This window comes from Aquarana catesbeiana, linkage group LG03, assembly GCF_042186555.1.
Source record: "Aquarana catesbeiana isolate 2022-GZ linkage group LG03, ASM4218655v1, whole genome shotgun sequence".
NCBI classification, from domain to species: domain Eukaryota; kingdom Metazoa; phylum Chordata; class Amphibia; order Anura; family Ranidae; genus Aquarana; species Aquarana catesbeiana.
In genome coordinates this window covers 606,129,353-606,143,880 of record NC_133326.1, presented here as the reverse complement: position 1 = coordinate 606,143,880, position 14,528 = coordinate 606,129,353, and the positions used below count along the sequence as shown (strand labels likewise).

General features: G+C 42.1%; 1 protein-coding gene across 1 annotated transcript in view; it reads left to right on the top strand.

Moving 5' to 3' along the window:
• ELMOD3 (ELMO domain containing 3) overlaps window positions 1–14,528 on the top strand; it is a 46,190-nt gene that overhangs the window by 9,495 nt on the left and 22,167 nt on the right. Inside the window, exons 3-7 of the mRNA XM_073622193.1 lie at window positions 1,532–1,609; window positions 6,316–6,388; window positions 7,206–7,265; window positions 12,076–12,096; window positions 12,772–12,863. Coding sequence (XP_073478294.1) covers window positions 1,532–1,609; window positions 6,316–6,388; window positions 7,206–7,265; window positions 12,076–12,096; window positions 12,772–12,863 — 324 coding nt within the window. The remainder of the gene's footprint in view (window positions 1–1,531; window positions 1,610–6,315; window positions 6,389–7,205; window positions 7,266–12,075; window positions 12,097–12,771; window positions 12,864–14,528) is intronic.

Here is a 14,528-nt window from a genome sequence, read left to right as displayed (position 1 = left end):
ATTTTTAAAACCCCCCCGTACCGACGAGCTCGCGCGCAGAAGCGAACGCATACGCGAGTAGCGCCCGCATATGAAAACGGTGGTCAAACCACACATGTGAGGTATCGCCGCGACCGGTAGAGCGAGAGCAATAATTCTAGCCCTAGACCTCCTCTGTAGCGCAAAATATGCAACCTGTAGAATTTTTTAAACGTCGCCTATGGAGATTTTTGAGGGTAAAAGTTTGACGCCATTCGGCGGGCGCAATTTTCAAGCATGACATGTTGGGTATCAATTTACTTGGCGTAACATTATATTTCACAATATAAAAAAAAATTGGGATAACTTTACTGTTGTTTTATTTTTTTATTCAAAAAAGTGAATTTTTTCCAAAAAAAGTGCGCTTATAAGACCGCTGCGCAAATACGGTGCAAAAAAAAGTATTGCAATGACCGCATTGTATTCTCTAGGGTGTTAGAAGAAAAACCATATATAATGTTTGGGGGTTCTAAGTAATTTTCTAGCAGAAAAACCTGTTTTAAACATGTAAACACCTAAAATCCAAAATGAGGCTGGTCCTTAAGTGGCTAGTCTGTCCGGTGAGTATGGTCACCTTCTGACTTGTCACCATCCACAGGCAGCTTAGCACTTCAATAAGACATATTATTGCAGTACAGAGAATGTTTTTCAGTTCTTTAGTGTAAGAAGACAATGACCTTCCTAGGTTTGTCTCTGCAAAGTACTTACACTAACTGAGGGAACAGGGCAGATCTAGCTAGGACTGAACTAACTAGCACTAAACAGGAGGGACAGCCAGAGGGAGAAACCAAAATCACATAGTAAAAAGGTTATAGTGCTGCAAAACTGCTGTTAAATGTCAGCATAATACTGAACAATAATAACCTGATGCAGTTCAATACAACACATAAAAACACATGTAAGTAGGACAGAACAGTGACCATAAATGAAAATCAGTGATCTACTGATTTGTTTGATTCACCATTTGTACAGAACGGTACAATACATAAATCCAAGTTGCCAGGATTTTGGATGTATAAGATTGTCCTTAGATCAGATCAGATCTATGCCAATTTTCGGGCAGATTTAAAGAAAGTGAATCAGCAATTCTTCTCATGTTAATGAAATGCTTCACCCCGGGGTGTTCTGTATAGAAAGCCATCTCCTCTTGACATTTCCTGCCATCTCTAACCACTGGAGGCAGAATGTTAATACTGTGCTCCCCATTCTTTATTCATCCTCTCGGATGTCTGTGCTGGAGACCACTGACAGCAGAGGAGGTAAAGTTTTGTTATGGAGATCAGCTGGGTAATCGTAGAGTTCATGGTGCTGGTGGGCCATACTTCTCTGCTCTGATAGGAGAGGACCTCTTGGTTCTCCACTCCCATCTGGGCAGCATGTGAACACATAACCCACTCTCAGTTCTTTATTTTTGTACATTTCAGGACATTGATTTATGTTTTCTGGTGTCTGATCTTTGACAGATGTGTGGTGCAGCATCCAGATGTTTACAGGTTTTATGCTTTCTATGTAGGTAATGAATGGGGTGTTTGTCACCTCTGATCTTCACCAACCTGACAGTGACTTTCTGACATCTATGAAGTCTATGCCGGTAAGTGTAGTGAAGGGGTGATTGATATCTTACATACTTGCCCAATAAGTGACATTTGTTTATTAATATTTATTACAGGAATTTATATATCACAGCGCTATATATTTATATATATATATATATATATATATATATATATATATATACTGGTAAATATAAATAATTTATGCATTTTTAGGAGCACTAATTGAATTTTATTTACATTATTGTACAGTCACGTCAGTCTCTACCCTCAAGGAGTTCACAATCTACATTACTCGCATACATACACATTCTAGGACCAATTTAGCCAGGAGCCAAGTAATCTACCTGTTTGTCTTTGGAGTGTGGGGGGAAACCAGAGTACCCGGAGGAAACTCACACCAGCACAGGGAGAACATGCTATCTCCATGCAGGTGACCCCAGTGCTGCAAGGCATAAGTGCTGTTTTAGGATGGATATATTGTGTGTGATTATATATGCTGTCTGTATGTATATACAGTATATAATATATATAAAACCTCATTGATGTGGATCTTTTTTTAATATTGGTGTAGGTTTTTTTTTTTTTTTAATGTATGTTGGTGTAGTTTTTAACGTGGAACTATACTCACCTTGGATCCAACGATGCGGCATCCAAGAGCTCCCTGCCATCTTCGGGTGGCTGGCTTCAAGGTCTAGATTGCTTTCATTGGCTGGGGTGATGTCACACCTGGGGCAGTGCAGTCAGCTTCGGCATTGTGGAATGATAAATGTGTGCCTCATTCTGTGCTGTCATGGAGCTGTCAATCTGATATGTCAGAAGATAGCATTGTCAGAACACATCATCGTACAGAACACATTGCTGTGAATGCAGGTTAGTATGCATTAAACAGATGCTACCCATTACAATGTCTTCTGTCACTGTGTCCTCCTCTACCCACTTCCAATACCAGGGTTGCAGGCAGATGCACACATGTTTGTCAGGAGGAGGTGAGGTGCAAGCCATAGGTGCTTGTCAGTCCCAGTAGAGGGATTGTGTGGGTCACAGATGCTTGTCAGTCTCACTTCTCACACTAAGTAGCTTGGCTGGTCTTGGTGGCATTGTGTGATGATAGGTAGTTGGCCTGTGATAGGCCGCATCCAATATTCTCCTCCTCCCTATGTCACACTGTCCAGCCCTGAGTGAAATGCAGGCCAAGATGGTCATTAACCCCCTTCATGGACATGCAAGATGCATACGCTATAGGATGAGATACTATAGGGTTACAGTATGTCCAGTAAGGCCATGATCTCCTAGTCTACCACTTAGGCTGCCTAAGTGAGTGTTCCAGACCAAAAGAGACGTATACTGGGTTGCACCCTTCCTTGAGAGATGTCAGACCCACTCCACCAATCTTGCTCAGAAAATGATATCAGCCTGTGCAGGTGGGCAAATGATTTTCTAAACCTGTGTGAGACTAGCATTGGATTTTTACACTTGTGGGGTGAGAGAGGACAGTAGCCTAAGCCATGTACGTGTGATGGATTTTTTACATTGGGAGGTCGTAGGCCAAAAGTCGTGTATACTCAAAGGCTACTGTACTGGGCACCAGAGTTTACATAATTGTGTCATCCATAGGGCAGCATCATAGTCTAGCTCATGAGTGCTCAACCTGTGGCCCTCCAGTTGTTGCGGAACTACAAACCCCATCAGGCATTACAAGGCTTACGGTTACAAGCATGACTCCCAAATACAGTAGCTATTTGCTGCTTTCTGGAGGTGATGTCTGAACAATGATGGCACCATCCATGTTCTGGTGAGGAAGGAAGATGAAGACATTGCCAGGGGGAGAACTGTAATCTTAGTGGTAAAAAATGGCTGATTGTGACCAATGATTTTGTATGCATGCTATTAATAAAAATTTCAGATGCTGGGTCTCAGTTAATGTTCTTATAGTAAAAACCTTGTTTCTCTGTACATGTTGTAATTATATACAGTGTGTGCATGTGGGAAAGACAAATGTGTTCCTTATGTTTCCTTATTCTTCCTTCTTAGTATTACACGGTGCTGGGCCTTTATTGCAGTGCAGGTCTGCCAACCAGGATCTGATTGATTAAAAGGCTCTCTGCTGCCTGTAATGACATGAAATGCCCACACTGTTCTTTGAAGCCAGTGGCTACACTGTCTAGGCTTTAGGTCACCTGAGGAAATTCAGAATCAGTGTTTTCTTCTATATATGGTAGGAAAGAGGTATGTTATAATTCTAAATAACAACATGATTTAATAGTGTAGACAAGTAGTCACCAAACTGGCCTGCAGCCCGGATGCGGCCCTATTTCTTGCCTTTATCTGTTGTAGCACTATTCCTCCCACCGACACCAAAGGTGAAGCACCATTTTTTCCACTAACACCAACTATGGGGCACTATTCCTCCCACTATTCCTCCCACTAATTTCAATGACGGGGCACTATTCCTCCCACTAATATCAATGATGGGGGAACTATTCCTCTCACTAATATCAATGATGGGGGAACTATTCCTCTCACTAATATCAATGATGGGGGAACTATTCCTTCCACTAATATCAATGCTAGGATACTATTCCTCCCACTGATATCAATGATGGGGAACTATTCCTCCCACTAATATCAATGATGGGGAACTATTCCTCCCACTAATATCAATGATGGGGAACTATTCCTCCCACTAATATCAATGATGGGGCGCTATTCCTCCCACTAATATCAATGATGGAGAACTATTCCTCCCACTAATATCAATGATGGAGAACTATTCCTCCCACTAATATCAATGATGGAGCACTATTCCTCCCACTAATATCAATGATGGGGCACTATTCCTCCCACTAATATCAAAATGATGGAGAACTATTCCTCCCACTAATATCAATGATGGAGAACTATTCCTCCCACTAATATCAATGATGGAGAACTATTCCTCCCACTAATATCAATGATGGAGCACTATTCCTCCCACCGACACCAAAGGTGAAGCACCATTTTTTTCCACTAACACCAACTATGGGGCACTATTCCTCCCACTATTCCTCCCACTAATTTCAATGATGGGGCACTATTCCTCCCACTAATTTGAATGATAGGGCACTATTCCTCCCACTAATATCAATGATGGGGGAACTATTCCTCTCACTAATATCAATGATGGGGGAACTATTCCTTCCACTAATATCAATGCTAGGATACTATTCCTCCCACTGATATCAATGATGGAGCACTATTCCTCCCACTAATATCAATGATGGGGAACTATTCCTCCCACTAATATCAATGATGGGGAACTATTCCTCCCACTAATATCAATGATGGGGCGCTATTCCTCCCACTAATATCAATGATGGAGAACTATTCCTCCCACTAATATCAATGATGGAGAACTATTCCTCCCACTAATATCAATGATGGAGCACTATTCCTCCCACTAATATCAATGATGGGGCACTATTCCTCCCACTAATATCAAAATGATGGAGAACTATTCCTCCCACTAATATCAATGATGGAGAACTATTCCTCCCACTAATATCAATGATGGGGCACTATTCCTCCCACTAATATCAATGATGAAGAACTATTCCTCCCACTAATATCAACGATGGGGGAACTATTCCTCCCTCCAATACTAATGATTGGACACTATTCCTCCCACTAATATCAATGATGGAGAACTATTCCTCCCACTAATATCATTTGATAGGGAACTATTCCTCCCACTAATACCAGTGATGGGGCACTATTCCTCCCACTAATACCAACGATGGGGCATTATTCCTCCCACTAATACCAATGATGGGGCATTATTCCTCCCACTTATACCAACGATAGGGCACTATTCCTCCCACTTATACCAACGATGGGGCACTATTCCTCCCACTTATACCAACGATGGGGCACCATTCCTCCCACTTATACCAACGATGGGGCACCATTCCTCCCACTTATACCAACGATGGGGCACCATTCCTCCCACTTATACCAACGATGGGGCACCATTCCTCCCACTTATACCAACGATGGGGCACTATTCCTCCCACTTATACCAACGATGGGGCACTATTCCTCCCACTTATACCAACGATGGGGCACTATTCCTCCCACTTATACCAACGATGGGGGAACTATTCCTCTCACTGATATCAACGATGGGGAAACTATTCCTTTCACTGATATCAATGATGGAGAACTATTCCTCCCTCAAATATCAATGATGGGGCACTATTCCTCCCACTGATATCAATAACGGGGCACTATTCCTCTTACTGACCACAGGAGCTATGTAATTTACTCCAACAGACCACCAAGCCTGAGACTACCTCTGATGCCGGCGCATTTTCACTCTTCCACTGACCACATTTCCAGCCCCCCTGAAGTCTGAAGGACAGTAAACTGGCCCTTTATGTAGAAAGTTTGGAGACCCCTGGTGTAGATATTGCCTTTTTATTAATATGAAGTGTACATTTTAGTTATAGCTCCACTTTTACATCTCAATGAGCTGAATGGCATAGCCAGTTTTTTGTGTGAAGTAGATCCTCAATTCAAATGTTATGTGATATAAACACAATTTTGAGGAACATTTCTTTGGAAATAAAGTCGCCAAAGAAGGAAAGAGGGAGAAAAGTTCCCTTTCACAGTGTGCCCCTTTTCATTTTTATTTCAGATGTCAGTGAGCATAAATGTGGTATTGCTTATTGTAGTTATAAGGTCTGTTCTGATATTTTCTTTGCAGATTTCTGCAGTAAAGCAGAACAGTGTGTTGCAAACTCTGGTGAGCAAAGGAGAGGAACTGAACAGAGAGATGGGTATGTTCCAAATTTAGCATAAAGAAATAATACTCTGTACAGTACATACTGTATGTATACGTTTGACAGCCGTGGAAGATGTTGCGCTAAAAAAAGCGAAGTTCTCTCTCAACTACTGAGAGCTGCTAAATATAAATTATACAAAATGGGGAGAACAATATCTAGATTATGTGCTTGTATATGTATACATACAGTAACTTCTGTACCTCTATGCTCTGCACTGTAAACTTTTTTTATTTTTTGAGAACTCAAAAAACACTTTGAAACATATTTATTTATATATATATATATATATATATATTTTGAATTAATTGATCCCTTGAAATCACCACTTTCATATAGGGAGATGAGAGTATTCCTTACCCTTCTCACACATTTTCACAGGCATTCCTCCTCACCCATTGTCTGGCAACAACAACACCCTTGTCCTACCTTGCCACTGGCCTTTCCCCTCATTTGTCCGGCCACAACACCCTTACCAGTCCCTCCTTGCCACAGGCCTCTCCCCTCATCTGTCCGGCCACAACATCTCTACTGGCCCCACCTTGCCACAGGCCTCTCCCCCCATCTTCGGTCCCACCACAACAGGCTTGGTTGTGGTAACACCCCTTCTCCAGTGGTACTTTTGCTATAGACTTTACTTTTCTATTGTGATTATTGTATTATTATTGTAGTGTGCATCACCTACTGATTGTGGGGATACAGTATAATTACTTAGTCTATCAACTTGAAAACATATACAAAAAAATATACGTATATAATAGAACGTTTGGAACCCCAAGTTAATATTGCAAACAACATATTCTTCTGTCCACAGAAAATGAAGATTTGTTAAAAGCAGAGCAGGAATGGGACGCACTTGAAAATATACAGACAGGTGAGTTTCTGGTCATGTGATAATGGGTGTTTTTAAAAAGGTAACAACTAAAGTGTGCCTAGGGTATGACAAAAAGGAAAACTAAAAGGTATAATATGAAAGATGACGTTACGCTGAGCAAATAGATACCTAACATGTCATGCGTTGAAATTGCACGCCCTTGTGGAGTGGCGCCAAACTACAGTACTTAAAATTCTCCATAGGTGAATCTTTAAAAATGTTTACAGGTTACCAGTTTAGATTTACAGAGGAGGTCTAGTGTTAGAATTATTGCTCTTGCTCTGACGTTCGCGGCGATATCTCACATGTGTGGTTTGAACACCGTTTCCATATGTGGGCGTGACTTAAGTATGTGTTCACCACTGCGCAGGCGTATGTGGGGACAGGTTCGCTTTAAATTCTTTATTTTAATTTTATTGATTTTATTCCATTTTTATTTTTACACTTTTTCCTTTAGTTTTTTTTTTTTTTAATCACTTTTATTGCTAACGCAAGAAATGTAAACATTCCTTCCGATAGCATTACAGCATGACAGGTCCTCTTTATGAAGAGATCTGGGGTCAATAAGACCCCAAATCGCTCCTCCACCTTTAAAAGCAAAAGATAAAAAAAAAAAAAAAAAAAAAAAAACAGTGTTTACATGGCCTGAAAACTGGAAGGGACATCATGACGTTGCTTAGTTCTCCAAGTGCATAGAGATGAGCAGCGCCATCTTGCCATCACTTATCTCTATGCCAAGCCACTGCCAGCGCCAGATGATTTTCCAAGCTCAGTGATCGGTGCCCTTCATCCTGCCACTTCATGGTGGTTCCCGGGCTTGGGTTTCTAAAAGTGATCCTGCAGCAAATCCACCGCAGGGATCACTTTTATCTGAAAGTCCGGCGTCTGAGGGAAAAGAAAATACCGGGATCATGGCATCTAGCTGCAGCCATAACCCCAGTATTTAATGTCAAACAAATGACGTATTTTCCCATTTAGGCGATCGGTAAGTGGATATATATATATGTATGTAGCACCCTCTACCTGAAGGTAGGTGCTAGACTAATTTTTCTATAGCTCAGAATCCAAGTACAGGTAAATTTAGTCAGGCCTGTGCTTTAGGCTGGGCCTGGTTGTTTTGATTTGTGACTGGGAGTGTTTGGTGTAGTGGGAGGTGTGGCCACCCGTGCTCTGACTCAGAAGTGCCTCCCCTGCTTTCAGAAGGATTGTTCTGGAAGAGAGGTTGGATCTAAGGTTTGAGTGGCAGGCAGCTCATGTGAGGAGCTCTGACCAATTACCCTTTGGTATTGGCAGGGGGCAGGCCTCCCATATAAGCTGAGGTCACATGCTGCCAGGGTGGAGTTCTGAAGTGCAGGAAAAGACAGCATTGAGTGTTGAGTTGCTGTTCCGGGCATCCCCACGTGGGGATGCGCCGAGCGTGGAGGAGGGATGGAGGAACCGCTAGGAGGGAGCCGTAGATAAGATCTTCGTCTCTGAAAAGGTATTGAGCTGCTGTGACCGGGGAACACAGGACTCATATGCTGGACAAGATCAGTACGGAGGAAGTAGCAGTAAAGCGATGGAGAGTAGATCAGCGTTCTGTGACCGGGGTCACAGAACTGCCAAGTAGCAACAGGTCAGTGTGAACTGAACAAGGAAAAAAAAGCTATCAATAGTAGTGCAGAATGCTGTGGCCGGGGAACGCAGCATTGACAGTAAAGGACTGGCTGGGAACAGTAGTCTTGCCTATTGCCATGTGTCAGGCCAACGGGGGGAGGTACCGTGATATCTCTGGTCTGGTTAACACATCGGTAATCCCTTCCAAAAGACTGTGTGGCTGTCTGTTTCATTGAGCCATCGGGGAGAGGCTGTGTAGGCCTCTGGTTCTTGATTCGCAGAGGCAATACCATTACGGTCTGCAAGGTGGAATTTTTCAGAGTGATTCTTTCTTGTTCCAATGGAGGTGAAGAAATAGTATGTCAGTAGTTTTGCAGTGAAGGATTTGTACCAGAAAGGAAGGAGCAATAGTCTGCAGAGAAGTTATTCAAAGGAAGGAGACTGGGGAAGCAAGGTGTGCATCCAGTTGTGCAAGGCCATGGCCACTGAATAACGTCTTACAATATGCTAATATGCTAAATGCTATGGCATGGCCATCTCATATCGTCCCTTCTCCCACCCAAGTTGTATCCTGCAATCAACGTAACAAAACTGTGCAAATGACTGTTCATTGTCCTAACTAATAGATGGGAGTCTGGCAGCAGGGTGATTGGTAGATTGCTAAGTAACCAAGTGGTGAACATACCGCCATATAAATAAATAAATATATATATATATATATATATATATATATATATATATATATATATATATATACATACATACATACATACATACATACACCTGTATATACACATTTTTGAGGTATAGTGTTTTTATTTCCATACTCTATATATCTGTACATTCTGTAATAGTCAGTGCAAAATGAAGCTAAATAAAGGTTGTGTATGTTGATCAATTACCTCCCAGGGCTGTGCTTAGACATCATAGACCCTAGACACAACATACAGTCTGATTCAAGTGCATATACATTGAATAGTGAGCAAGAGGCTTTCATTTTAAGTGTCTTATTGTTGGTAGGTAGTATAACTGCTCTCCAGTGTCAGTCCCCTGGGAGAGAGGACTGCTGCTAATTGTGAGGACCTAGTTGTCTCTCTGCAACAGTCCAACATGCCCTCACTGATTTACAGTTTACGTTTGCGAATCAAAGAATATTCATGCCCCCTACCAATTGGAGAGCTCTAGCTGCCAATCATTGGTGGGGCTTATGGGACTGCTGCAAAGAGACTGCTGCTTCCTTGCTGATAGCAGCTTTCCGCAGTGTGCTGCCAAGGCAGAGATGTTGGGGAGCAGTTAGACACTAAGATTTAAGCTTTCTCCTTACAATTGGGCTTTAATGTTGCCACTTATTTTACACTAGCTCTGCCCTTTGTGTCCTGCAGTTATTTAAGTAAAAACAAGTCCTAGAATGCAATTGAAAGCCTACTGTCTGCTTTATAGTAATGGCTAATTTTAACTGTACAGACCAACACACAAGAGAAAGAAAAGATGGTTTCAAGTTCCTTGAACTATAGAGATTCTTTCGACCCCTCCTAATAACCCCTGCATCTATTCTTTCTACAGTAGTTCTGCTGAATTTAGCCACAGATGTCCAAAAGTGGTCTGAAGTCAGTAAAATATTCCCACAGGGTGATTTTCTCCCACTTGCCTCTCTCTGGCATTTTGATAACCTCCGCCGCCCAATTTGTTCCCTCCCATGATAACCCGTTGGTATTCAGATGGTGGCGCACAAGGGGTGTTTATTTATATGAACTCCTAGCCCTTGATGGCATTAAATCCTTTCAGTACCTTTAAGAACATTGGCAGTTGCGAACAAGTCTTTTTGATATATCCAAATTCATACGTAGCTTGCTTAGATAACACGATGACCCACCAGAGCACCTAACTTCTTTCGAGAACCAATGCTGGAAGGATCCGCAGCTGAGAGGCTTGGTTTCCGATCTATATGCTTCCCTTACAAACTCAATTCATTCAGGTTCCCTTCCCTATACAGCCAAATGGGCTGCGGACCTCAGCAGAAACTCAGATCATGCGACTTGGGCCAAGATTTGGCTAGCCCTTTTCTAAATGTTCCTGGAACATCTATGCCCAAAAAAATGCTTACAAGTTACTTACCTGCTGGTACATAACCCCTGATCACATCTCCAAGTTCACCCCCTCAGCATCCCCGGTGTGCTTTCGGGGCTGTAGGGAACCGGGCACTCTCCTCCACATCTGCTGGACCTGCCCTAAGGTGCTCCTGTTCTGGATGCAAGTCTACGCCATGATACGGTCTGTTCTTGATGCTTTTTAGGCTCGCAACCTCTGGGAGGCCCTGTTACACAAACCAGTCTTATCCTTATCAAGGAATTGGTGGAAGCTGGTGGGGTTTGTGTTCCTGGCTGCCCGGCAAACCCTCGCTCGAGTGTGGAGACAGCCTTTCCTTTATATTTGCTGAAGTAAAACTGAGACTCATGGGCATTATAGTGCACGAGAAGCTTATGTCTATCCAGGAAGACACACGTCTAGTACCTTAAGGTCTGGAGTCCTTGGATTGATTATAACGCTCGGATGAATATAGATTGCAATTTGCTCTCAGTGTATAGTATTGGTATGAGTGGTGAGGCTCCCCTCTTCCACACTCTTATTCCAGGCAAGTTTCCCCACCTTTATATTTATCTGTTTCTAATTCCTCCATAGCCTTTTACATTGAGATATGTGCACCTACTTCTCCTATACCATCCCACCTTTCTTGCCTTGGAGGTTGTAAAAGCTAGAGGACTTTTTTTTTTTTAACCTTTTAGCAAGACGCTTCTTTCAGTTCTTACAGCGAAGAGCATTCCTCTTTCTGGATAATATATTGCACTTGACCGTTATACAAATCTTAATCCTAGGTACTTTGCTGTTTTACATAATTCATCATAGCTGATGTTCTTTGCTCATGTACTGTGTTTTACATTTTGCAAGCCTTATTCTGATCCTCCATTTGTACCATTATACTGCTTCCTGTTTACAATTTTCTTGTAACTTGAAAAAAGCCTTATAAATCTTCTGTGAAACAAAAGTGACCAGAAGAGACTAACAAAATAGGAATATCTCACAAAAATTTTACACCTTGCTTCTGTCTCCCCTTTTCTTTCCCACAAGTACATTTATGGTAAATAGAGCCCAGCTGCCACCTTGTTTTTTACTGTATATTTTATATGTATTGATATGTGTCTTTTGTTTATTTTAGGGCTGTACTGTGAAAAATCAGGTATGTGTAAACTTTTTTCTTTTTAGTGAGTTTATATAAGGGGCAATAGTTTTGCAGTGACTGACAGTTACCACACTCTGCTCCGAACGGACCGAGAACTGAGCGATCATCAGTCATATGATCACTCAGTCCTTGGGCTTAGACCTGGTGGGGATAGCTGCAACATCAGACTGATGCAGCAACAGTGAGGTGAATATGTATATTGTTTTTTTTATTCCCTCACTTCACTTTTAACCCAGCCACCTTGGAAAGGCAGATTATGTTGTCTAAGAACAGTATGGAAGGTTTGAAAGTTGTGGACCCAACATTTTCTAGTTATATAATCCTATCCTTTACATGGCTACAGGTGTGAATTGCTGCCAAATACCATGTTAGAGGTGTTAAATCTGCATTATATGTGGAAGACAGACACTGTCAAAAGCTCCCGCCCCTGTTGAAGGATGTTTCTTCTAGTTTTACATAGATGGCCTCCCTCATGCCCCTGCGAACCAGTTGTCCTCTCTATCCAGAATGTGCACCTCACTTCCCTTCGAAAAATACACAGAGTTGTACATGTGCCGTTATCATACTGTAGATAAGAGAGCTGTATATTTGCCTTTCTTACCTTGCCTATGTACTTTTATCTGCCAAAATATATTTGAGACATGTACCTATTTTTCTAATTTTCGTAAGCAGGACTTTTGAGTGACCTTCCAGGACAAACGCCTTTGATCTCCTTCAATGAAGCATTGCAATATTTCCAGACAGCAGACCTATCTGAGTACATGGTATGTATCTGATGGGCTTTTACTAGCAGTGTCCCATTTCATTTAGTCCCTGACCGACCTTACAGTAGTTAAGTAGTTGTGAACATACAATGTTATAGACTTTAATACAGTCATAACTATACAGACACTGAAACAGTTTTTGCTTAGTTTCAGGAATGATCTTTCTTACATTTTTTACAAAGTTAAAAAATTCTGTCATATGACCAAGTAGCTCTTCCTCCCGATAGTGGGGGCTATGCTACAGGACACTGTGCAAACATACAGAGTGCCTGTATTCTGTGGTCTGTTCAGCCTGAGACAAGATGCAGCATGTGTTTGGGGGAGGGGGGGGGGCGGGTGCCAGAGGCAGGCTGTGATAGGTTGGGGCATGTGGTGGCTGAACAACTACCCAATACAGGCATGCTGTGTGCCTGCACAATGTTCCACCTGGCTCCTTCAGTTTTTCATTTAAAGGATGTTGGGCAGAAGGGGACCGCCCGCAGAGCAAAAGTCACTTTGTGGGTGGCCCCGTCGGGAACCCACCCATTCTGCCAGTGAAAGTTCAAAGGAGCCAGGTGTAAAATTATCAGCCAAATAGCTGCATCCAATCAGATTCAGGCATAGAGGCTGAAACATGTTAGATTTTTTCTGTCCAACCCCTAATCTATGAGTTGAAAAAAATAAATGTGTGCATAAGCCAGCTTTAAAGTGGTTGTAAACCCATTAGAACCACTTTAACCTACAGGTAATCCTAGATTAAGGCTTACCTGTAGGTGCAAGAAATATTTCCCAAACCTGAAAGGTTTAGGAGATATTTGCAGGAATAGCGGCACCGATGTCTACGGCGCATGAGCATGCCATTTCTAACGTTGATCATGCAGTTAGTGACGGCACCACCGCGCATGCGTGGGAGTGACGTCATCGCGGCTCCAGCCAGTCACAGCGCCGGAGCCGCGATACCTGGAAGCCACTCCGGGTTAGATGGCGGCGTTGGAGGAGGTGAACGAGGGCCAATGCCGGGGCTTCGATCTCAGGTAAGTAATTCATAATGAGCTATGCATACTAGCTAATTATGCCTTTGCCTTGCAGGGTGTATTTTTTTTTTTAAGAGGCTTTACTTCCTCTTTAATCTGTGTTGTCCCAAGCTGCACAGGGAAAATCTGTTACTGTAGGTGACCTGGAGGCAACTTTTTTCTTCTTTCTTTACTCTAGTGTTTGGTTGCCCTCCAAGTTTTCCTTGCTGCCTTCACACTCACTGTCTACCTTGCCTTCCTGCGGGTTATCCAATCCTCCTATCTTTCCACCTTCCATTCATCCTAATCTTTTGTGGGATTCTACAAGTGCATCTCAAAAAATTAGAATATCATCAAAAAGTTAGTTTATTTCAGTAATTCAATTCAAAAAGTCAAACTCCATGTATTATATAGATTCATTGCACACACAGTGATATATTTCAAGCATTTCTTTCTTTTAATTTTGATGATTATAGCTTACAGCTAGTGAAAACCCAAAATTCAGTATCTTAGAAAATGAGAATATTGTGAAAAAGTTCTGGTTCAATACATTTTTATTGCAGAAATAGTATTAAAACATACAACAATGTCAAAGGCACCTAGACTGCCCACACAGGGGCTAGAACTGGCGCATAGGAGACAAAAAAAGCACAACATAAACAAAGGTGGAAAG